This window comes from Daldinia decipiens, assembly GCF_022478715.1.
Source record: "Daldinia decipiens strain CBS 113046 unplaced genomic scaffold F4813scaffold_12, whole genome shotgun sequence".
NCBI classification, from domain to species: Eukaryota; Fungi; Ascomycota; class Sordariomycetes; order Xylariales; family Hypoxylaceae; genus Daldinia; species Daldinia decipiens.
Genome location: NW_026054555.1, coordinates 201,785 through 226,601, shown reverse-complemented (window position 1 = coordinate 226,601; position 24,817 = coordinate 201,785). Strand labels below are relative to the sequence as shown.

The window sequence follows — 24,817 nt, the reverse complement described above, 5'->3', positions numbered from 1 at the left end:
TAGATGCATATTGCATAAAACCCCATATTACGCTAAAATGCTGAGAGTTAGCGTACTTGTATTAACTACCTAACCTACCTACCTACCTAGGTACCTAATCTTGGTTCAAAAGTTGAAAAGGTAAATCATTCATCTTCTTTGCTCATAACGTCCTGTCACGAAACTCACTGATTAACAGAGATGATAGTTGGTCACAATTTATTGATCCGTGTGTTGTTGACCTAGTTTCCCCGTTATCTCCAGGGGTAACCGTTGAGCTGGAGACTACATACAGAGAGAAAGAGATGGAACAACGTGGCAGTTAATGTCTTAAAAGAACACCTCACATTCTCATAACCACACAACTAACCGGGAGTCAGAACTCGACAATCACTTAGGTTAGACAACTAATAACTACCAACCTCAATATTGCGGAATGGATAAACCTATCTGGTCAATTGATGTTTCCTTTTCATATATTTATTTTCAACGTCTTTAAAACGTTACTTCATTTTATACATCACCCTTTGGTTCCATCAAATTGACACGGACGCGACTCCTCCTAACTAATGTTGGGCCACTTGACTTTGAACTATGGATTCAGATGAGCAAACATCTTATGATGGGGTCCCATCGAACTCCGAAAGAAAAATGGACGAAGGAGATACCCAGAGTATTAGCGTTTCCTCCGGTATCAAGTCGATATCCATCTCTAGCTCCCACGACTCTTCAGGTGATATAGATGGTGTCGAGGAGCATCGTAACATGATGCTTGCCAGTCTACTCGAAGATTACATCCGTACCCGTGCTGCCGAGTATCTCAATGCTACTAATCCAGGACATAACTATACGAGACAGTCTCCAGAGGTTCAGCCTCTCGCTCGGCAACTGTTTGCGGATGCAAGCCGAACACTATCATCGAATGGAGTGATATCCGACTTAGCGACATCTGATGCCGTGAGAAATTCCCGTCGCCAATACCTGTCAGCCTTAGATAATCTAGTTGCTGGCTCTCAAGTACCGACTTCTCACCTCCCTAACGCGATGCGAGACTTGGTCCTTGGGACGTCCCAGCTTAGCCTTATGCCGCATCCATCTAATGATTTAAAACTGACTCTCCAGCTACCCCCAGTACGAAGTCATTATCAATCTTCCTTCCAAGAAGGCGCTCTTTTGGGGAAAGGTGGCTTCGGAAAGGTGTATAAGTGTTTCAACCCCTTGGATCGAGGAACGTATGCTGTAAAGAAGATCCAGCTATCCCCGAAACTGGGAAAAAGGTTTCGTGATGGGAAACTTGAAGAACTTCAGCATATCCTACGCGAGGTACAAGCTTTAGCCACGCTAGATCACCCTAACATCGTGCGATATCATGCTACCTGGCTTGAGGAGCCTCACCAACCACAGCCAACAGAAATCACACATGGTACGTAGTTACTTTAGTCTGCTCAGCTACTGTTTACCCTATAGATCATACATGTTGCCTACACAGTTAAACTCTAGTTTAACGCAACAATGATCGCTAACTTACAGTGTTAGATCCTACCACGAGAACCAACGTAGGCCAAAGGCAACAGTTACTATTAGACCATCAGCCATTCTGTCAAGATGATAGGGACGGGGCAGAACAATCGCTAAGTGGTGGGGTTGTTTTTGCAGAAGACACTCCATCTTGCCGTGACAGCAAGGCCAACGACCAATTGGCCAACGACCTACAATGGTTCGAACAACGCACCTCTAGTAATCCTGCTATTGAGAGTCTTTCCCTGTCAAATACTAGCGATATATTTACAGACGGGAAAAGTAAGCTATCAAACTCAAATGAAAAGAGGGAGGCGTTTGGCGCAGTCGGACACATCTTATACATACAAATGTCGCTATACCCATTAACGCTAGCTCAGTATATATCTCTTTCTTCTGGCGGAAATGATGCCGTAAGACATTGCTTTCATCTTGCTCCTAGTCTTAGGCTCCTTCATGCCATACACGCCGGGCTACAGTACATTCACGCCAAAGGCTTCATACACCGGGACATTAAGCCGGGCAACATCTTCCTTTCATTACCTGATACTGAGCCACGAGGCGGATACTGTAGCCTAGCATGCAATTCATGTCAAGTGAAGGCTGAAATATTATCTCCACAATGGCTTAATCCGCGTATTGGCGATTTCGGGCTAGTGACTCAGCTCGCGCGCGGGGAGTTACCCCTATCATATGCAAGCGACGACGGCTCGACAACGTCAGATCGTCCTGTGGGTACGACCTACTACCGACCACCACCGTCTAAAAATGCCGACAATGAGAAAGTCGACATCTTCGCTCTGGGTGTTGTGTTCATCGAGATGATATGCCCTTGTACCACAGCTATGGAACGAGTTGATATGCTCAAGGGACTGCAGAAGGGCTATGTACCAAAGAGTCTTAGACAAGGGCTAAAAGACGAGGGATACCCCCCCGAAGTTATCGACGAGGTGATTTTGCTAGCGGAGGCAATGGTTTGCCCTGATTCTGAGGCCAGATGGTCTAGCCAGCAAGTGGACGAGGCGATTGAAAGGGTTATACGCAGATGCGAAAGCTCATATATGTGATTCCTTCAAACCAAATATCGCCAGCAGTTTGTATACAAGAGGTACCCACACAGACGGGTCGAGGCCATGATATTTTGCCTTATTATCATGGTTGGGCCCAGAGTCTTCGTTACCCTTGTGATGTACGATCCATCTTATAAGGTAGATAGTAGGGGCGCGATTATGTTCATCTAAATATCATTTATTTTTTAATCACTGCTTATAATAAAAAGACTTAGCAAGAAAATATGCTTAAGAGAAGTGTAGAAATATTTATAATATAATTTCTAAGAATCAATACTAGGACTGATCGTGTTATTGGTATAAGTCTAATAAGTGAGCGACGATCTCTAAGCCATCTCTAGATATAATAAAGTTAGTTTCTTCGTATTGATATAGCATTGGTGGGTTGAAGTCTAGTGAACTCGATGTTATATTGACATAGGTGCCTTCTTAGGTTTCTACTAGGAATGGATATTAGTTTACAATTTCTATGTTAATTATCAGTTATACATCTTTTCTCTTCACGTAAGACCGTGCAATAAGGTAGTGTCGCATATAATAAGTAATGACATTTTATGATATTACAAGTTACCTTTTGGTCAAGTGGATAATCTGACAGGTAGCTAGCTAATCTAACGGATGGATTTCATTCATTCATTTTAAACTAGTTCTTCACAATAGTATGTATATAGGTATAGGATGTTATAGGTATCCTATGACCATGTACCTATGCAGGTCGTTAAATGATAGTAGGATTCATGATTGTATGGGAAATGGTCATACAGGAACGTGAACTTCAAAATTGATAGCGTACCGTAGTGTAGTTCCGGTTAATAACGTAGGTAGGTAGTATCCGGAGTTGACTGTGGCTGTGCTCGTGCACTTTACCTAAGGGACATGGAGCCAATACCTAATTTAAGCGGTACCTTGTTTAGGTACGCAGTACAATACATAAAATACGAGAATGTATTGTGCCCCATTGAAAGTCTTAGCGCCTTGGTAAGGGTCCAGGTGGATGCTGGTACAGCGGGATTACGTACGTTCCATGATACTGTTAATACCGTTAATAGGTACCTAGGTACCTAATGTATCCGCCTACACTACGGCAGCAGAGCGGATCGCAATGTCTGGATGTGCAGTACATGTACGAGCCAACCTAAGGTAGGTACCTAGGTGCAGTACCTGTATCTTTTGAATCTTTAAGCACCGAATTATTTTAGATTAACTAAAACATCTTTACTCTTTTCTTCATTACATCTTCCTCTTCAAATTCGCTTTTGCCTTCGCAGTCTTGTCGCGACGAGCTCAACTCTTTTCTACCGTACATATTTGAACCTATTGATTCTATTGTAGCATCCAATATCGAGCATCGATCGTTATACAATCCCTGTACCTATACGGGTCCCCCTCTTATACCCTTTCCCTCTCCGCCTGTATTCAATTTACGACAGCGATTCGCCTTTTCGCCTGCCCGCATCGGACCAGATGTCCATCCGCCTGCTAATTCTGTGATACCTCTCTCACATCTAACTACATAACGCCAACAAGGTTTCCCCAACACCCCTCAACTTTCACCTTAGAGCGCATTGAATATTTTGTCTGTTTGCGTCGCCATCGATTACTTTGGATTTATTCTCGTGTGCTTCGTATTCTTTTTATCCGAACCCGAGAACCCGATTCCCATTTATCCTAGATGTCGCAATAGATTAAGATATTCTTTGATTTGCCACCATGAATGAAGGGTCGTACAACAATGTCGTCCGGAGCAATAGCCCGTTCTCCCCAATGTAAGTTCATGCTTTCGTTGCAAATACTCATAAGATATATATTAGGATCTGTGTATTTTATTCGCTATACGTACTAACACCTATGCTACGCACTAGGACACCTTCTACTCCGAGTACATACAAGGCGAATGTGAACCGAACGAAGACAAGGAAATGGGTAGAGGCAAAGGTTCAAAGCTACGACGGTGATGATTGGGGTAACGAATACGAAGACGAATATGGCGAGCCCGAACCAGAACCCGAGCCCGCACCTAGGGTCGCTGCGTTACGACAACAAGTGAACTCCCAGCAACCAAGAACATTCTCTCAATCTTCGACCGGCATAGTTAATTCGTCGAATAGAGCCGGTCCGTTCGGGGCAAGAGGCCCCAGCGGTCCACCATCTTTACATATACAGACCGGGGCGGATTTAGAATCTCGCCCACTCAACACCACTACGTCTGCGTCGGATCAAGGCTCAACGTCGTCTCGCTTTCCCCTTCGTGATGGGAGCAGGAACCGAGAAGGAACTCCTCTTAGTAATATTAATGCTCCCGGGTCAGGTTCTCGGCCGGGATCCATATCAACTCAACTATGGACTCAAAGAGCAGCATCTCCCACAAAATCCTCGAATTTAGTTAGACCTTCAGACCTTTATAATCAGGCAGATGAAGATAAGGAGAAAGAAGATAGACCTATGGAGTCGGGCGGGCTTAGTGTAGAAGGCAATTATGGTCGAAATGGTGCGGTTGAATCTGAGAGAGAACATACGAATCAGCGACGGCTTTCTACCAGTCCAAAATTGCCGGACTTAGCACGCTTGTCTGGGTTCGGCGACGACTTTTTCTCGACTCCTGGAAATTATAACTCTCGGGCTCGTTCGACTTTATCTACAATTGCGGACACTCAGCAGACGGATGGAGCAAGGGATGAACCTGGCTCGTTAACTGGATCGGATGGCAAATGGCACGATACTACTGGAATCTCTGATGGAAAGAATCCCTCGAGTACCTTAGTGGGACCGAAGCTTGAACCAAATCCCCAAATCATTATGCCGCCACTGGATGCTGATTTAGAGCCAAATAAGAGCAACACTGTCAACACACCCCACCAATCTACCGTCCTCAGACCCCAACTTCCTGGGACTTGGGTGTCCGAAACTATTAGCATCAATTACGGGCATCCAACGCCCACAGAAAAGGTCGAGGGACCCGGTCCGGCCTCCTTGGGCAGCATCGCAAATACTAGCGTGCCGCCAATGAGCATAGGACACGCAGAACCCGCTGACATCGAACCAACCACTGCTATTCGAAAGCTGCCGTTAAAACACGATGACTTAGACGCGATGACGGAAAATAAATCCATGGATGCGTCTGAGAACGAATTCAATAATGCTACCGGAAAACATGATGATATCGTAGCCTCGAAAGTAATTGCTGCTGGACCCGGTTATCACCCAACGCCTCAGTCTCTTCCGCCTTTGAAGACGGATAATCGCCTCGCTTCACCTAGTCTTGGCCTACTAGACAAGTGTAAAGCGTCCGGAGTAGCTGACATGGGACTGCCAGCATTACGATACGGCGACTCTCCGCTTCAGCCGTCCTTGGCTCAGCAGAGTGCAACCGCCAGCTCAGGTTTCACTCCTACGGCGCCGTTGAACCCACGCCGGTCTATCATTGCTCCAGCCGAGTATGTAACACCTACAATACAGGAACGAAAATCTACTTTGAGTACTGTTCATACCACGTCTCCTGAAAAGGAGAGTGATAAGCTAAGAGAAGAGATAATCAAATCTTTAAGCGCGAGTCCAGCCACTACGCCTGACGCAAGCACTATCCTAGGCGCGCCCAACGCCGCCTTCAATCCAGCGCAAGGCGGTCCGACCCGGGAGAGTACATATTTATCTGATGTTTACGATGATTACTTAGCACCAGTAGAAGATAAGTCTCTTCAAGAGACGGGTTTGCTTCTTAAGCAGGGATCGAAGACGGCCAATTATGGAGTTGATGACACTGGGACGGAGCCTGAGCTCGGACGAGACCTACAGAAGGGAAGCACGTTTCCGGGTATCGCTCCTTTGAGCCCACGTAGAAGCCCAGAACAAGGCACTGCACATCCTCAAAACCGATTTTCGTGGGAGAATGATTCAAAGAAGAGCGTGCCTAATTCTGCTGGGGAGATTCCGAGTGTGCTAACCACCCCCAGTGAACCGACCAAGAGTAATCAGATCGAATATCAACCTCCCCTAATGTCAGAGCTGGGCGCGAGTGTTACTCCCTCGAACGCTCTACAAGTCCGATCAGAGAGCCGTGCCACCATATCTCATCAAGTTTCTGACGTTAGTAGTCGTGCCCCTGGAGATCTGTCGATCACTGGGCTTGATTCACCCTCTCCTGTTTCGCTAGTGACGGATATTGGTCCTAGAACTCAATCTGCAGCTCCTGAAACATCGCGTTTATCCTTCGCAGACGAGAAAGAGCAAGTACTAATTCAATCATCATCAAGCGCGTCGTCGACCGAACAACACCCTGCCCTGGCGCAGCCGATAGAGCTTCTATCTGAACCGTCGCCTGCCCTTCAACCAGCTCCAATAGCCCAATCATTTTCGCAAGCAAAGATCATGGCGTTTAGAGATATCCTCAACATTGTATCAATCGAACAGAGAATCCAGAAATTTGATGAAACACGAGCTCAGTTTTATTCGATGGATTCTGGCTTGTCGAACTGGATTACGTACATGCAGAGCCAGCCGGAGCATGGAATAGCCTCAACGACGTCGATGGGAGGGCGAATGTCTCCTTCTGGCGTCCAGTCTCAAGCCGAACAACCATACTATCAACAATATTTAAATGCCAGTAACCCTGATGCGCCGGTACAACGTGGAAGGGCTGCGAGTGGCAATTTGCAACAGATGTTTATAGGACAATCTGCAAGTAATTTTGGGTCATCCGGTGCTCAGGTTGGGACGAAGAGTAAGGAACTCTTGCAGGCCGCAGGGGCATTTGGCAATAAGGGTGTGAAGTCGGGTATGAAACTATTCAATAAAGGCAAAAACAAACTTCGCGGAACAGGGGACAAGGGCTTTTTTCAATAGCAGTACCCTCTCTTCGTCGTGTTTATTTTGATTCTACGAGGAAGGTCTCATGAAAACAACGGCCTTGTGTTGTAGCATTTCGCCTAAGAAAGATGTGTGGTGGAGGCTGTGACGGAGGGGATTCTTATGCGATGGGCAGAGGCAATATTTCCCTGTCATTCGTATATTCCAGTCTGGGCTTTTCATATGCACTGTACTAACTCACCTTGTGGACATACACGTTTCTCAATCGGGTTGAGCAAAGGAATTTAGGCGGCGGTGCGTAGGTTGTACGATTTACTGGGACACTGGGACACTGGGAGCATGAATTTGATCGAAGGATGGAGGTAATTCGATCTAAGATGCCATAATACTAAAATGATTTCTATTATCCGCCTCATCTAACAATGCCCTGACAAGTCCCTCCTTATATCGGGCTATCCAACCGAATTTGTGGGAAAGCTGTTGGCTTGGCGCTGTTGGGCTGACTCCTAGAATTATGAAGATCTCTAATGTGTCTCTGTCTTAAAAAAGGAGAATCGATTAGCTTAGATATTAGGCGTTTTGTATTATTTCGCGGCGTGCCTGCGCAGTTGTGTAACAGGTCTTGGATACCAGTCTTGAATATTCGGTCGGTAATTAACCTATCGAGTCACTGAGGCGTATGATGATCAATATGCTATCCGTATTCTGGGTCGGCATGTTTCTTTAAGCAACCCTGGGTATCTTCCAGCTGTCTGTTCGCAGTACGCATGTCCATAGAACACACGATATATGTTACTATTCCATGTTACCATCACCCCGCTTGCCGCTCCGTGCTCATTCCGCTTGTTTAGTACTACTACGTTATAGGTACATATACGGAGACTTGACGTGCTGCTAGGTATAAGGGAAAGCCGGGAAAAAGTATAGATACTAGTAGAATTTCTGTTTATACAACAAGATAGACTTATCGAATATATTAGTCTTAGCAGGAGCAAATCATAATTGTTATGATCACTATATATTACTAACATCATTAACGGCGAGGCATTGTTGATAACTATAAACCTTGATGGCCTTAAAGAAAGGAAACTATCAGAATATGTAGTACCCGTTAACCGTGGGATCTACCTATAGGTAAGTAGTAATATTACTAGCATATCTTAAGCCTACCTAACCAAGTTTAACGGGGATATCGACCACGCTCACACGTGTAGACAGGGGATATGATCCTTCCCCCCTACCAATTTACGTAGATATTATCATTGTCGATCTAAGTTTTGATTGGTTGAAAGAGAAGCGATGAGAAGAGAATATATTCAGCTTGACACAGCCACCCGAGCCGCGGACCAGCAGCAGAAACATTCTCCACAAATATAGGACTTATTATTATTATTACGCCCCCAACATGAAAAGTTCAGTCAGTACCTGTTATTAACACAATAGCAGAGGCAAAAAAAAAAGGAAAAAAAGGAAAAACAACAACAGGAAAAAGCCTTTTTTTTCGAGCCCCCAAATAGTGTCACCACCATCATCTTCATCATTATCATCATCCGGGATCTTAGCTCGTGCTCCCTATTTTCGAGCTTGTAGCCCTATTAGAAGGCACTTAGACAAGGAGCTAAGTCGAGCCCAGCCCAAATAAGCCCCGAGAACCCAGAGAAAAAGCCTTGAAGGCCGGGGAGACAACAAAAAAAGGGTCTTACCGTGGTGCCGTGGTATCTATTACAGAACCTGACCAACTGGATCAAGAAAAGTTCCCCAGCCTGCCAGCCCAGCCAGCCAGCCAGCCAGCCAGCTTGCTTTCCCAGCTCCAGGTACCAGTAATAAAAATCGGATCCCACCAATCCAACCATTCATCCCAGTCCCCGTTCCATCCGCCATCTAGTGTATGTAGCTCCATCCCAGCCCTTTCGGGTATCCCAGCATCCTAGCATCTTAGCATCCTAGCAATTTCAATTCCAGATTTCGCTATTTCGTTCAAGGAACGCGAGCACGTTCGTCTCTCACCGTCGCTTCTGCTGCTCCATTGCTCCAACTCCACCCTCACCCCCCCCCCCCCCTCCCCCCCAACTTCTTCCTATCGTCGTCATCGTCGACGTCGGACGCTCGCTCACTTCACCCTTTTCGAGCCCCGGGTTGCTCACCGTAATTATTTATATTTAAGGTGGATTGTATCTTCGCCTTATAAGATACTTCCTTCCCCTTGTCGTTGGCGTCTTCAACTCCGTCTAGTCGTCCATTTCGCAAACACACGGCTTTACTCCTTTGCCTAGAATTCGCATCTGGATATCTTCGCGGCGACGTATATCCTCCTTAATATTCATCAATTACACGGGGGTGCGCGTGTCAGTCAGCGAGCTGTTTATTTGATATTCTGCCGCATTTGTCTATATTCGTCAACCAGGATTGTGTTAGAGGAAGTGGTATTTTAAAAGAAGAAAGACTACAGGGAGGCCGACAGCCATTGCAGCGGGCTCTGCATCTGCATCTAGCACCCGCAGCAAGGAGTATTTAAAATGATGTTGCGCATATAATTTACCAATAGCAAGATTAAATACTTAAGTAACGACGAAGTGACATCTCGGGGATTATCATATCCAATTTTTACCAATCCGATCGATTGCTCGCATCAGACTATGACCGCTCTCATGGCCGCTAATAACAGGCCATATTCTCCAGGTCTCGGCGACTCCAACCCTTCAGGGAAAAAACAATCTTCTGGTTTCACCCCATTACCACCCATTCGTCGCACATCAACATTCGACTTATTATCGAGAAAGAAGCTTGGTGCAGAAGAAGACGACGGGACTCCGTCTCCAGTTGGATCATCAGATAACGAGATTCCTCCAGTGCCTCCTATGAAGGACGACATCAATTATCAAAACGGTAATGGGCATATACCCGACCGGGGACAAGGCGGCCAGTCCACCGGCCAATTAAGTCAGCCCCAGACCTTCACCCAACCTCCGCCTCCGACCCAGCATCACCCCGCCTTCGCCAACGGCTTTGGCCCAGCTCCTAATGGATTTGCGGCTGGCGGAGGTATTGGTCAATCTACCGGGTTTCGACAGCAGGGACATATGGGAGGTCCTGTAGGTCCCGTAGGTCCTCACCAATTTAGTCAGATGCCCGGTCAACCTAGCGCATTACCTATGAATCCAGGTCATCCTTTCGCCTCACAGATGGAAGGTAACCCTATTCAAAAAATTCCTCCTGGTGGTCGGTGGAAACTAGAGGAGTCTCGTCTTACAGAACCTCTTATCCAACACAAGACCCGACCAGGGGCAAATAGTCCATCGCAACAACCGGGCTATTATGGATATGATAAGGAAACTGAAGATTCCCCGCCGCCAATGAGAGGGCAGGGTATACCGCAGCGGTCGAGAAACAATAGCAATAGCATACCACCTGTCTCGGCAGAGAGATTCCGTAAGCACAATATCTTTGCTCCTCATGAACCCCAGCAGCAATCACAACCGTTAACCCCACCACAAGTTGGTCATCCTCCGCCAGGTCGAACTAACGATAACGTGGGCCAAGGGGAGCGGGAGGGTCGTGATGTAGGGCTTAACAAGGAGCCAGATGGTAAGTCTGCCAGGTCTAAAACTAGATAAATACCTAAGGTAGCTAACAGCGGTATTAACTAGTCCATGTTGATGAAGTGTCGGTTTCGAGCACCGCCAGTGAGGGCCAAAATAGCACCCGGCGAGGCTCGGGATTTTTTAGTCTAACCCGCCGGACAACAGGTGCTGAACAAGAACAGCAAAACTCGAACCATCACGCATCTACCAAGGACAAGGCAGTTTCGTTCTTCGGCATGGCAACCCATGCCCATGACAAGTATCAACCAGCGGTCAAATCTAACCTTGGGTCTACCTTTGACCATGATGATAATCCAGAGCCTACGTCGATGAGGAAAAGATTGTCTGAGCTCACGGGAATGATGAAAGGTGTCGGGAATGCGAAGGACGGGACAAAAGACGACCAACCAGTTAAACCGAGTAGCAATGCATATGCCCCGAGACCTATGCAGGGTCCAATGCAAGGTCCAGTGCAAGGTCCAGTGCGAACACAAACCGGATCTCAGCCGCCTCAAGGGCCGGGGGGATTATATGCAGCCCCGTCCAATATAATAGGACGAAATAGTCCTAATGGTCCTCGACCTCCCGAAGCTCAACGTCCCCAAGCTGACGACGACCGTGAAAAGAAACATGGCTTTTTGGGTGGACTTTTTAATAGGCCAGGGTTTAAGTCATCGGAGACGAAATCAGAGTCAAGACAACCGAGTCAACAGACATCGGTGCCCCTTCAGCAGCCACCGCCACAGTTTCCCATGCAACCCATGCAGCAATTCCAGCCTGGTCAAATGCCGCCCCCTGGACAACAGTTCGGTCCGCATCCAATGTATCCCGGCCATCCTCCAATGCAACCAGGCTTACCGGGACAGCAAGGCGCACGAAGACCGATGGTTCCTGGTCCAGGCCAGCCAAATTCTTCGGAGCATATTCAGTCGCCTACTTCGCCCCAAGTTCTTGAGATTGCACAGTTGATTCAGATGCAACGCCCTTCCGAAATAACAGTCTCCCAAAGTCCATCAGGCGGGTCACCTCTTTCGCCTAGTCAACGACCACCAACATCCCAAGGGTCCCAGGCGGGTATACGACCCGGCACCGGTCAGGATATCGGGGGGAGAAATATACCCAAACAGGCCGGAGTCAATGATCCATTTTCTATGTCTAGTCCACTTCCCAAGGACTTCCACGGCCCCCCACGCGCGGCCTCCTTTGATCTATCCAATAACAGCGGATCCTCGTTGGCAACACGGACCCCGAATAGAAAACCCGTGGCCTCCAATTTATCAAAGCAAGATAGTGTATCTGTTAATTCCACACCAACGACACAAAATTCCATTCAGCAGTCGCCCCCAAACCCAACCAGGGCCGATAATTCAACGCCTCGATCTGAAAGTCCGGACGATGAACAGAGATTATCTAGTCATCTTCCATCTGGCCAACAGAGCCCTACTCTTGGCAAGCTGGGTCACATCCGCCAGTCGTCTAATCCGTCCCCGGGGCGCCCACCTCAGCCCGGTCAAGTCACTCCGCAATCAATCGGAAGTGCGCAGTTCTCCCCCCAGGGGCCGAGGCCTTCGCAGGATCGACATATACAAAATCAATTGCATGGGAATTCTCAAGCTCGGTTCTCTGTTGATGGTGGTTCTCCACATGATTTGCGGCAGAACTCACCTTGGAGTCCTAATGTTACCTTCGTTGATCAACCACGTGCAGGGTATCAACCAAGACCGCTAGCTACAACTCCTGATCAAAGCCGAGGCACCCTGGAGAAGTTTTTCGGTGTCGATTCCGGTATTGATCCCGAAGTAGGGAGTATTAACTCGGTAAAACCAATAAAGGAGCCGAAAGAAAAGAATGCTGCAGCAAGACTCCTGGACGCCTTTAGAAGAACCAATAAACCCGAATCTCAAAAATTCCCTACCGGTCGTCAAACCCCTTCAGGACCACGACCCGGTCAACCAGCAAATCCGGCAAACGTACCGCGGCAGTCTCTCAACGGCCCCCTACGCGGACCCCTCAGCTCGGTCAGTAACCAACAGCCACCGCCCCAAGGAATGCCAGGCGCTGTCCGACAGCAGCCTCCGATGATGCATGGAGCTGGACGTGGGCAAGAACCTCGGTACGACCAGGTCCCTATTCCTCGTGGTTACGAGGCTGTACATGGCTATGGCCACGCGGGTATGATGGCTCCCTCTCCTTACAACATCGGACGCCCCGGCCCGCCGCCTCCAAATCAACAATTCCAGGCCTTTGCGCCCTTAGGTGTTCCGCGTGGTCCTCCGCAAGGGTTTCCGCAGCAATGGGATCCCCGAAATGGTCCTGTCCCACAACCTATTCCATACGGCCCATTACCTCCTCATATGCAGCCAAACCACCAAGGTCTGCCACCGCAGTTCCCACAGAGACAGGCTGACTCACAATCTATCACACCTACACCATCCGATCAGGGTACCTTCTTAGATATGGCACCAACCCCGCCTCCTCAAAAGCCCCGTGAAGACGCTGGATACGATTCCCAACCAACCAAGGGTATTCCGTCTCAAGCGATGGGCGGCCCGACGTTCCAGCAACCACAAATCCGGCTCCAGTCCAACCTCCAACAAGTTCAGAACCCAGAGACCCAAACTCCTTCGAGTTCTAACTGGGGCAGCGCTCCGGACAGTGCTCGAACAGCCCAGTCTTCTAGACCGCCAGGCCCTCAAATACCTAACGGCAGTCTCCACTCCAAGCCGTCAGACCCAAATGTATCTCCTCCAAGTGACAATGACGATACGCAACGATCGCCCAATCAACATATTGCCACAGCCATGATAAAAGGTGCCCACATGCACCCTCCGGTACTTCAACCCGGTGCTCCGCAAAACGGACTTCCACCCCATGCAGCCCGTTCCTTTTCTCCTTCGATTGTATCGACAAGGGTTCCCGGTTTCCCCAACCAGAGCCCACCTCCAATCCAGGAACCTGTAAACCAACCAACGCCCAACGGTTCGGGCCATCTCGTAAACAAAATGTCAATAACTAACCTTAACGAGCCGTCTAAAAACACATCGCTCAGTCCCGACGTCCATGCGACCCGTGCTACGAACGTTAGCCCAGAACCCCCTGGTCCGCCGAGGTCATCTCCGTACCACCAGGTGTCGAACACCAGCTTAAATATCAATGTTGATCGTGCGAACGATCCTAAGGAAAATAGCGGAGGGGAGGACGATATTTACGATGCTACTCCCAGATTAAATAATACCGTCCAAAGCCAAGGCCAGGCTCAACCCCCAGTTCAGGAACCAGTCCACGTACACGAGAATACAAAGTACGCCAGTTCGGAGAAGAGTCGCACGGGTCTCGTCAACGGCGGAGTCGCGACTGCTGGTGCTGGAATTGCTGCCGGCGCAGTCGGCGTTGCGGTCACAGCAGACTCGAGCAGCAGTCAAGATTCATTGTCAGAGGATCCGTCACCACCGCAACGACCAATCGCAATGAACATGCCTACGGAGCCTGAGGAGAAGATCGCGGTAGACCATCCTGTGGAACTCCCTGCCGTCAACGTCGACGACGACGATGGCATACCTGTGATGACCGCTACGTCGTACCCTGGACAGGAGTGGAATCCGTACGAGGCTGGGGAATTTGGGGACTTCGATATATAAGAGTTGACGATATTGTCCGATGATTTTGGATGCGATACGAATCTAAGATAGAAGAAAGGAGAGGCGAGAAAGACGGTGGAGTATATCTACGCCTATCATTGGAGATGAAATATTAATATGGAGAGTTGTCATGGTTACTATTCTTTGTCTGTTGGAGCTGAGCGGATACATCATACTATACCATACCATATATGCCATGTCTTCTATTCTCTTTCTCTACGGTTTAGTTACCTGGTACCTAAATACATACCCCGGCAGAAGTTGCCTGCTTTCCCAGATGGAATTATTAAAAAAAAAGAGTCTTTGTCTTGAAAATGTTGGCTTGCTATACTAGGAGGTATATATCGGCTAGTTATTTGCTTATAAGTACCTAACCTACTATAAGTACCTAGCCCAAGTTCAATTAAGTTAGCTATTTGACTTGTGACGAAATAGATGATATTTAATACCTATCAATATTATACCATTATACCATTGCAATTTTTAATTAATTATTTGTCAGCTGGTGAAGTATAACTATGACTACCCCGAATTGTCTGCATAAATAGATGCACAAGTGCATGCACAAAGGTTCATGTCACATGTGCCCAAAGTGACAGAAATAGAACGATGCCAAGACATCTTACATCACAGGTACCAAAGTATTGTACCTCGTAGCTTGTAATGGATGCACGGAGCGATGCACCGCCACCGATCAAGGCCGCGCGCCGCGTTTGACCCTGTAATTTCTCAGAGGAAACACACTGGCCTCAGGAGAGTTTTAAGGCTGAAGTTTACTGCCATGGAAATTAAAGATACCTACCTACATACCTAATCAACAACCAACCAACAAACTCACCTGCACCCAAAATAAGTCGAGACAAATAAATCGAGACACCACAGAACAAATCACCCTATCTACGACCCATCAACCCCATCGAATACGGATATTGCCTTAACCAGTCTCGACCGGGATCTCTAATCTACCTACTCTCGATAAGAAAATAAGCATCAATTGTCGTCTAGAACACTCCGAATCTGACGCCGTGTCCTTTATCCGGTTTTCCCGAATCCTCGCCATCACCACATCTCTACCTGTGTTTAATCAACGATCAAGACGAATTTCCGTATTCGAGCAATCCTCTTTAAGTTTCTATACTTTTCTTGTATACCTGTTGCTGCAACCTAATTCATTCGCATACAACAACTCGCCTTCATCCACGCGAAGAGCGTAAAACGGCGCTTCTTACAATTTATCTACCTAGCCGTCCCGACAACGTGTCAGGATGGCCGTCACATCTATACAAGACCGCACGGCCGAGTTCCGCTCCGTGCTCACTCAAGTTCAAAGGCGGCAAGCCTCATCTAAGGTCGGCGCGCAGAGAAGATCTCTCTTAACAGACTCGCAAAAAGCAGCCGCCAATGGCGATGCGCAACCGCACCGGAGATCGGAATTCGCTAGGCGTGCCGCTGAGATAGGGCGCGGGATCGCTGCTACGATGGTATTGCCTCATATTTCATTATGAAATAAGTCAGCGTATGTGACCCTCGCTAACGTGCTTCCATAGGGCAAATTAGAGAAGCTGGCGCAGTTGGCGAAGCGCAAGACACTATTCGACGACCGACCCGTCGAAATTAATGAGCTCACCTTCATGTATGGACCCTCCTACCTTAACTGCTACTACTGAACTACATATCTAACATGGCTTTCGGCTAGAATAAAACAGGACTTATCTTCCCTAAACCAACAGATTAGCGGACTACAGTTGCTAACGCGACAGCAACACCCTAAAGCGGATCAAGAAGGCGAACATAATAAGAATATCGTATTAATGCTACAAGGTAAACTTAGTGACGTTGGCGCCAACTTCAAGGATGTACTTGAGGTACGCACCAAGAATATCCAGGCGTCGCGGTCGCGCACCGAGAACTTCATATCCTCCGTATCGCAACATGCGCAATCGTCATCTCTCCAACAATCTGCGAGTCCTTTGTACGGAACACCGAATCGCGGCACGCCGTCACCCGGCGCGGACTTATTGACACTAAACCCACCATCCGCGATAGGCGACCAGCAGCTGCTTATGATGGAAGAGGCGGCACCGCAGAACTCATATATCCAGCAGCGAGGCGAAGCTATCGAGGCTATCGAGAAGACCATCAGCGAGCTAGGGTCAATTTTTGGGCAACTAGCGCAGATGGTATCGGAGCAGAGCGAGATGATCCAGCGCATTGACGCTAACACTGAGGATGTTGTCGATAATGTTCAAGGCGCCCAGCGTGAATTGCTCAAGTACTGGTCCCGCGTATCGAGTAATCGGTGGTTGATCGCCAAGATGTTTGGCGTGTTGATGATCTTCTTCCTGTGAGTAGCTTTCTTTCTACAATTCATTCATTGTGTTCTTATTGTATATCCGCTCTCCCTTCGCTCTTCAAATTACAGAGGCCAGCTTAGCTAACTAGAGGCAAAGCTTATGGGTTCTTATCGCCGGTTAAGAAAAACCACACGAGACCATACGAGACGAGAGACGAGAAACTCGTTAGTAGAGGCGCTGGTGTACTACTACTATCTTCACTTTGTACATTATTACGCCGCCGCCCCCCTGGTCCGGGGACGGTGAGCAGTCGGGCTACACTTAGTAGATTTGTAATGGTGTGCGTGGCGATGACTTGTTTAATGCATGCATGCATAGTATATCCATCGAACCAAAAAGATGTCGTTTTGGTTCGTATAGGATCCTGAATCCGAATAGTTACGAGTACGGTCTTGGCCACATTATGTTACTTGGTGTATGACTGCGACTTTTGGTCTGGATTCCCATCACCTTGATTGGACTTTGACGGGCTGGGTCGGTTTGGGGTTATGCGCCGGGTGGAAATGATGAGTAGCAAATTCTGATATCATAATCTATTATAATTGTTGTTATGCTGTGAGGTCTACAGGGATACGAGTATACTCGGCCTTTAATCCAGCCGAGATTCGCTCCAAAAAAACGTTTAGGACATGATGTACAGTACCCTAGGTTACATGCTTTGATAATGGACTTATTTGGATTTCATTTGATTTTATTTGATTTTTTCGGGAGTAACCTGATTAAAGATGCGAAGCTTCTTTTTAACTTGCCAATTGCAAAATGTCAGAATTGTTACAATGGTCTATGTTTACAAAAATTTCCAGTATATCATAGGCTCCCAGTCTATCATCTCGTACCATCATCTCGTACCTTGCGGGCGGCGGGGTCACCCCTACTTTAGTCCACGTGTAAGTCCATGCGCTTGAATCACATCATCCCGAGCGCAATTCGAAATTTGGACCAGTGACGTTTTTCGGTGACCGACTACCCCGATATCATCAGCGTAGTGGAGTAGTGGAGTAGCGGAGTAGGCACCTGTCTCTAATAAATCAACTTTATGTAGTCTTTAGCATCAAAGATTCTTTAATACTTATTTCAGTCGTAGTTATAAATAATGATGCATTAGATAGGTGCTTATAGTTAAGAGAGTAGGCGGTAGAGGAAGTATCTAAACTCAATAATATAACTACTCTACTTATACTCGTGGTTTAATAAGCCGTGAAAGATATAACTTCCCCGAAGTCTTTACCCGGTATCGCCTACATATGTGTCTCTAACCCTTCAACTTATACCCCACTTGTACTTAGAGTAAAAGATAGAAAAATCACTTCATTACAGCGGGTATGTGAAATCTGCAGTATTATTGTATTAAAAACCAGATAGAGGAACATATCCGAAACCACCCTGCGGGACTCCCCAGCTACTTACTATAGCATCGTGAGCGGAGTTCGCCCGCAAGTCATTCCGCAACTAGCCCCCCTATCTATACTACTTTATACCATAGTCCCCTTATTAGTCCATCTAGGCTCGTATCCTATTTTGCCGGATGTGCCATAATAAATAATGTTACGTAGCCGCCAAAAGTAACTTGAAGACAGATGAGAATATGCCACGGAGAATATAAATATTTTTTTTTAATTCCCAATAACTTAAGTTGAGATATTTCTTAGACGTATAAACCATTTAGCAGCAGACATACCTACCTATACGACTAATAGTATTACGATGGCGCCCTCGTCGTTCAAACTTAACACAGGCCAGGAGATCCCCGCTGTTGGATTCGGTACGTTCATTCGTTTACTCATTTATGCCAACCCCTCCCCCTCTTCTCATATTCGCGACAACACTAGACAAAAATCGTCTTTATTCATGTATCCTTATAGCTCTCGATTGATACCAAGCCTACCACCCCCGTCCATACGGATTACTAGCCGCTCAAATGAAGAGCACTCTCTCATGTTATATACCTTTAGATGCTACTGTCCACTAACACGAACCTTGCCGCAAAATAGGAACATGGCAAGCAGGACCGGGTGACGTCGCCAAAGCCGTCGAGCTCGCGCTAAAACACGGATACAAGTTAATCGACGCTGCTTACTGCTATGCGAACGAGGAAGAGGTCGGGCAGGGTCTAAAGGCGGCCTTCGACGCTGGCTATGCCAAGCGCGAGGACATCTTCGTCATGACCAAGGTGTGGAACACGTACAGCAGCCGCGTCGAGCTAGGCCTAGACAAGTCTCTCAAGGCGCTTGGCCTCGATTACGTCGACCTGTTCCTCGTGCACTGGGCCGTCGGCATGAACCCTAACGGCAACGACGACCGCTTCCCCAAGCTGCCCGACGGCAGCCGTGATATTCTCTGGGACCACGACCATATCGCGACCTGGAAGCAGATGGAAGGTCTGCTCAAGACTGGCAAGACCAAGAGTATTGGTGTCTGCAACTACAGCAAGCCCTACCTAGAGCAGCTGCTCGCGAAGGCTGAAGTCGTGCCCGCTATCAACCAGATCGAAAACCACCCGGCTTTGCCTCAACAGGAGGTTGTCGACTTCTGCAAGGAGAAGGGCATCCACATTGTGGCATACAGTCCCTTAGGTAGCACAGGTGGCCCGCTGCTGCAGAGCGAGGCTGTGGCCAAGGTCGCCCAGAAGAAGGGTATCAGCGCAGGAACTGTACTGCTGAGCTACCACGGTACGTCATTCTCTCTTACTGATATCTCCAACGGTGCATGATGCGATACTAACAATCCTCACCGAAAACAGTCGCCAGGGGTGCCACCGTACTAGCTAAATCGGTGACTGAGTCGCGCATCAAGGCTAACCTCGAGATTGTCGACCTTGATTCCGAAGACTTGAAGATTCTGAACGATTACTCGGACAGCCTTGTCAAGGAGGGCAAGGTCCTGCGTTACGTGTATCCTCCCTTTGGAATCAACTTCGGGTTCCCGGATAAGAAAGAGGGTAGGAGTCTACCGAATGGGTTTGCGGGGTGAAGGTCAAGGTGAATAGTAGATGGCGTTGTTTGCCATTTTGATGGATGCGCGGACTGCTATTAGTCTTGTGTTATGGCTGTGCAACGTAAAGGGGGGCGATAGTCAGACTATTACTGTTAGACTACTTAGCTTGAGATATGCATGCTCATAGGGAAGTGAGTTCTTAGTGGCGCATTATAGATAGTTGATTAAATATTCTTCACGCCCATCGATCTCTATTTGCAATGTTCATTAGCAGGCTTCCTTCCTTAGGGGCAGCTAGGCAGTAATGAAATAAGGCAACATTAGACACTGAAAAGATAACATCTTAATAGAGTATATTCTCACGTCCCTCATAACTTTCAACTTGAGAACTTCATATAATAGCACCCATTAATAGTGACGAGGTTTATCTTGCACGCCTGAAGAATTTGGAATCCTAACTGTCTTTCTGCCAAACTACCCCCTAGGTACGCTTGTTCAACCCTACTCCGTCTGGTATCGACATACTATATGCCCTCTTGCAAATCAAACCAGGAGAAAACTCTAGGCTGAACAAGTTCAACACGTGCTTCTTTTTAGCGGTTTCGATTCAACCGAATGAGGCTGTGTTTAGCGACTCACGGCCGAGCTGAACGTGAAATGCCGCTAATGAACAGTCTCAGCTGCAAGCATGTGAGAGGACTCCAAGAGAGCATGGAACTAAACGTTTTGAAGTATACCTAGCATTGATGTCCCATCAGTATCCAATATATATGATAGTAAAGTCGTACAATTCCACTCGGTGTCAATCTTCCCATTTTTAACCCCTTTATTACCTTAAGCAATAAGCCAATATGGATCCTCTCGCGTCGATCAACCCATATGTATCACTCAAAGAAGGACCACAGTTGGGTCAAGTCTATCAGAAACTACCTGCTAAGAGTGCTCGTTTTCTACGGTATAAGGGAACAGAGAAATCAGCAGAAACGTCTGAGCAGCTCCTTGTATTCGATTTTGAGGTTCATCAGGTTCAAGATGCCAAATCTCAATACTCAGCCTTATCCTACACATGGGGTCATCCAATACTCGATAAATTCGAAGATGACTATTCGCACGCGATGATTTGCAGCGGCCGACGTATGCCGATTGGCATAAACTTGAACGACGCCCTTCAGTATGTTTACTTAGAGTCGGATATTGCCCCGCCATTATTCTGGGTAGACGCTGTCTGTATTAACCAAAGCGACCTCGTGGAGCGAGCCGAGCAGGTTACCCTCATGACTAGTATCTACTTCAACGCCGCTAACGTTGTTGTGTGGCTGGGGAAGGACGACGAGGACGCGCATGAGGCCCATTCACTCTTGTCTGAGTACACGCCTGCCCTCAGGAATATCGGATTGGACTTGATCTCGGCGAATCCCGATGGCGGGATAGGGGCGGGAGTAGTCAATTTGTACGACGACAAGAAGCTCCATGAAAAATATCATCTCACCCCAAGAAGTATGGATTCGTGGACGGCACTCGTGAGATTTCTGTCTCGGAGATGGTTTAGTCGCATTTGGATCGTGCAGGAGATGGTATTTAACCAGTCTCATTTGGTCTGTTGTGGTCCCCTACGCTTTAACTGGCAGGACTTGGATGGTTTCGTCGGCTTCGTCTTCGGCGCACAGTGGCACGGGATGAACTTTCATGGGCTTGAACGAGAGACGGCGAGGATTGCACGTACTTTCACATTCCATCGTGAGATTCGCTTATCGGGAACGGAGTACTTGAACGACGACCCAAAGTTCAGTCTCCTAAGCCCTGAAGGAAAGCTGTATGATTTTGCACAGAGCTATCTCCTTTCATCCGCTTTCTTGGAGGCAACAGATCCCCGTGACAGAGTGTATGCGTTATCCGCATTTGTTAATTCATATGCGGTTAAGGTAGACGTCAAACCTATCTGGCTCAAGGCGGATTACTCTCTTCAGACAACGGAAGTTATGCTACGTACCGCACAGCTATTGTTGTGGAAGACACGATCCCTGGACATGCTTTCATATGTTTCTGATCTCAGCTGTCGAGTACAGTCCGACCTACCGTCTTGGATGCCGCACTTCCACGTCCCTGGAGCTGTTGCATCTGTGGAGTCTTTGCTTGATTTACACCAGGGTAGGAAGTTCCACGCTGGTAGCTTGTCGTCGACAGTGCCCACATTCTCTGACATATATATGCACCTGGACTCGGCGGGCAATGAGTTAGAGGTCCCGGGGTACCTCCTAGATACCGTGGAAGAAATTGTCCTCTTTGAGTCGGGTCTCCTCTCCATCTTAGAAGTTTGTCTTAGCTTACCGCATACATATGCAAATGGACAGTCGCCAGTTGAGGCGCTCTGGCGGACTCTCATTGGTGGAAGAACAGACACGGCGTTTCCTGCACCACAAGAGACGGCAATCGACTTCGCCCAATTCGTCAAAGCCGGTCTCATAGGAGTCGCTCTGGATGCACTTAGATCCGGAAATAAAGCGCTGCTAACAAGGCTTATCATGGCTTTAGGGGGGATAGAAACAAGATGTCCACACCCCTCAGTCCCGACGGTCAGGGAGTTCAATGTCATATTGAGTAATGTTTTAGGAGATCTCGATGGCTGTATCAAAATGCTGAAGGATCTACGTTCTAATTGCGCGTATCGGACTATGATCTCCCCTACACATTGGGGCCAAAAAGGCAAAGCCTTGTTTCGTAGTCATAAGGGCTTTCTAGGATTGTCGCCACATTCGACTCAAACAGGGGATGAGGTGTGGCTACTAAAGGGGGCGAGCGTGTTCCACGTGTTAAGGGGTGATGATGGTACATCAGGAGGGAAGATATTGCTGGGAGAAGGATATGTTCACGGTTTTATGGAAGGGGAAGCTTTGAGGCTTGATGGAATCGATTATTGTTCTGTACTCATAAAGTGAGTTACATCTATGTAAATAGTAGATCACATAGTTATAACGTAGGGAACAGTGGTTTAAGAAATGATAATCTGACAATGATATTATTAGCATATTACTTTTTATGATATCCGGGGTAACCAAAGTAAAATGTAAACCATGCTTGTGTTGTTCGGTTATATTAACCAGCCACATCGAAAAGGCGAAGTGCAACCAATAGGTACTCTATAATTCGTGGTTGATACCTAGATTCTACGATCTTAGAACGATAATTCATGCGTACGTGAGACATCGATGTGCTACACTCTAATGTTGATATTCTTTAGTCATACTCTATAAATTTCTCTATGGTAACAGTCGTGTAGTGGCGAATTTCGGTGAGATGCTAAGAACTTTACCCTATCGAGTTAAAAATATGAGTAATCTTTTGTTTGTGTATCCCATCCGCTACTACGTGTCTTACCAAGTCTATGACATATTACTCATAACTTTGAGGCTGATATGTATATGTAATTATCTAGAAAAGCAATATCTTCTTGCCTGCCTATAGCCTGGGTAAGCGACCGACGGGCCGAAAACAGGAGAGGGTGCAGAAGAGAGTAGGACTACATAGATTTCTCTTCAGCCTCATGACTGTACTTAATTCTCACAATTTGGAAGGATCATGATCTTGTAGCGCCAATGAATAGGTATTCTTAGGTGCAACTGGTAGATCATACAGATCCAAATAGCGGCTATGAGTAACACTGCCGCCATGAGCTGAAACATGTAAGCTTTATTATCTCCTAGCGATCGCCCTACCGCCGTCTTCACCGGTTGAATATCTCCTTTCAAACCCCGGGGCGTCTCGGATCTACGCCTAAGGTTGAATGAGTATGGTACAACGAGGCGCGTTACACGACATATGGATTTCTAAAGTCGATATAAAAATGCGAACGGATGGACGGTTGAGATGGGGAAGAGAATCGATAGAAGTTTTCAAATTAATTATACCTTGAACTTTTATTGGTAAATTAGATATTCAAACTTCGCAATGCCTATTGAAGAAAACTTTGAATTCGAGTCAGACGCCTACCGAAAGGAGGTCAAAACTTTCACCATTGCCAAACTTAAGCAGCAAGAGAAAGCCATGGGACGAAAGTGCTTAACGAGTGGCTTTGCTACGAGTTTCGGGGTAGGCAGCGCATGGTTTTCAGGAGGCCTAAGCTTGCTGCTGGCCGGTTATAAAAGCCGAAGCACGTATGTGGCTTACAAGAAACGGGAAATCATCCAAGGCGAGCTTCGTAGGCGTAACCATGAGGTTGGCCATATCACCGCCAAAGACGCCGCCGTCTCGTGGTCGATCGGGGCGATTGCGGCTTTGATTGGCATGGAGATAGGCGACTTTACTGCTGAAATCACTAATATCGAAGAGATGGGCAAGGGACTAGCACCTGGCGCGAACGATAGCACAGGCCTATTGACTGATCCGGGCAAGGCGGCAGAGGGTATGGCCGGTCAAGTCAGTCAAGTTGCCGCACACGCTCTAGGCGAGAATGCCGCAAGTGTTGCTACACAAGTAGCAGCTGCAGATGCCACTGCCTACCACGCGGGCATGATTCAGGCGAAGATTGTAGAGGAACACTTGGGTAACGAGGCGACAGAAGCTGCGTTAGTAGCTCTTACGAATCCACCCGAAGAACCGAAGCCTGGGTGCTTGCGTACAAGAATTGGAAAACTAAGTTGTGACAGATGTAGAACATCTATCGGAGCAGGGCATTGTTACTGGCGTAAGTTTTTCATATGAAAGCAATAAACGCATTTTGACTAATTCGTATGACTTTTAGACTGTTGCGACTGCGATCACGACAATTACGATATTTGCCTCAAGTGCAAAACAAAAGATATCGGCTGCAAGAGTCGAAGTCACTCTTTGAGGAAGCTCCAGGTCCCAACTTGATCGAAATAGAAGCGTGCGTCGTCTCGGGATTAACACAATATATCCTTGAATGCTTCTTGAAAAATGGCTGCATGAGTTTGGTATAACTT

At 47.3% G+C, this 24,817-nt stretch overlaps 7 protein-coding genes across 7 annotated transcripts; all 7 read left to right on the top strand.

Annotated features, from left to right (window-relative positions):
- Nucleotides 1-67: 67 nt before the first annotated feature.
- F4813DRAFT_355773 (kinase-like protein) lies at nucleotides 68-2,783 on the top strand. Its single transcript, XM_049242914.1, has 3 exons — nucleotides 68-306; nucleotides 360-1,402; nucleotides 1,516-2,783. Exons 2-3 carry the CDS (start codon nucleotides 574-576, stop codon nucleotides 2,562-2,564), a joined length of 1,878 nt encoding a protein of 625 aa, XP_049100597.1. The 5' UTR covers nucleotides 68-306; nucleotides 360-573; the 3' UTR covers nucleotides 2,565-2,783.
- A 1,305-nt stretch (nucleotides 2,784-4,088) lies between these two features.
- Nucleotides 4,089-7,731, top strand: F4813DRAFT_40199 (uncharacterized protein). Its single transcript, XM_049248432.1, has 2 exons — nucleotides 4,089-4,333; nucleotides 4,430-7,731. Exons 1-2 carry the CDS (start codon nucleotides 4,278-4,280, stop codon nucleotides 7,404-7,406), a joined length of 3,033 nt encoding a protein of 1,010 aa, XP_049100596.1. The 5' UTR covers nucleotides 4,089-4,277; the 3' UTR covers nucleotides 7,407-7,731.
- A 1,679-nt stretch (nucleotides 7,732-9,410) lies between these two features.
- Nucleotides 9,411-15,066, top strand: F4813DRAFT_355767 (uncharacterized protein). Its single transcript, XM_049242913.1, has 2 exons — nucleotides 9,411-10,955; nucleotides 11,018-15,066. Exons 1-2 carry the CDS (start codon nucleotides 10,007-10,009, stop codon nucleotides 14,587-14,589), a joined length of 4,521 nt encoding a protein of 1,506 aa, XP_049100595.1. The 5' UTR covers nucleotides 9,411-10,006; the 3' UTR covers nucleotides 14,590-15,066.
- A 563-nt stretch (nucleotides 15,067-15,629) lies between these two features.
- Nucleotides 15,630-16,989, top strand: F4813DRAFT_40123 (putative ER-golgi SNARE complex subunit). The gene is made up of 3 exons (XM_049248378.1): nucleotides 15,630-16,070; nucleotides 16,137-16,222; nucleotides 16,286-16,989. The coding sequence occupies exons 1-3, from the start codon at nucleotides 15,855-15,857 to the stop codon at nucleotides 16,935-16,937; spliced, it is 954 nt and encodes a 317-aa protein (XP_049100594.1). The 5' UTR covers nucleotides 15,630-15,854; the 3' UTR covers nucleotides 16,938-16,989.
- Nucleotides 16,990-18,284: 1,295 nt separating this feature from the next.
- On the top strand, nucleotides 18,285-20,402 carry F4813DRAFT_355762 (Aldo/keto reductase). Its single transcript, XM_049242912.1, has 3 exons — nucleotides 18,285-18,705; nucleotides 18,935-19,612; nucleotides 19,684-20,402. Exons 1-3 carry the CDS (start codon nucleotides 18,648-18,650, stop codon nucleotides 19,911-19,913), a joined length of 966 nt encoding a protein of 321 aa, XP_049100593.1. The 5' UTR covers nucleotides 18,285-18,647; the 3' UTR covers nucleotides 19,914-20,402.
- Nucleotides 20,403-20,571: 169 nt separating this feature from the next.
- Nucleotides 20,572-22,930, top strand: F4813DRAFT_40084 (HET-domain-containing protein). Its single transcript, XM_049248318.1, has one exon. It carries the CDS (start codon nucleotides 20,729-20,731, stop codon nucleotides 22,811-22,813), a length of 2,085 nt encoding a protein of 694 aa, XP_049100592.1. The 5' UTR covers nucleotides 20,572-20,728; the 3' UTR covers nucleotides 22,814-22,930.
- An 892-nt stretch (nucleotides 22,931-23,822) lies between these two features.
- F4813DRAFT_388392 (uncharacterized protein) lies at nucleotides 23,823-24,705 on the top strand (the record flags this gene model as incomplete). The annotated part of the gene is made up of 3 exons (XM_049246696.1): nucleotides 23,823-24,489; nucleotides 24,521-24,558; nucleotides 24,616-24,705. 3 exons carry the CDS (start codon nucleotides 23,823-23,825, stop codon nucleotides 24,703-24,705), a joined length of 795 nt encoding a protein of 264 aa, XP_049100591.1.
- Nucleotides 24,706-24,817: the final 112 nt, after the last annotated feature.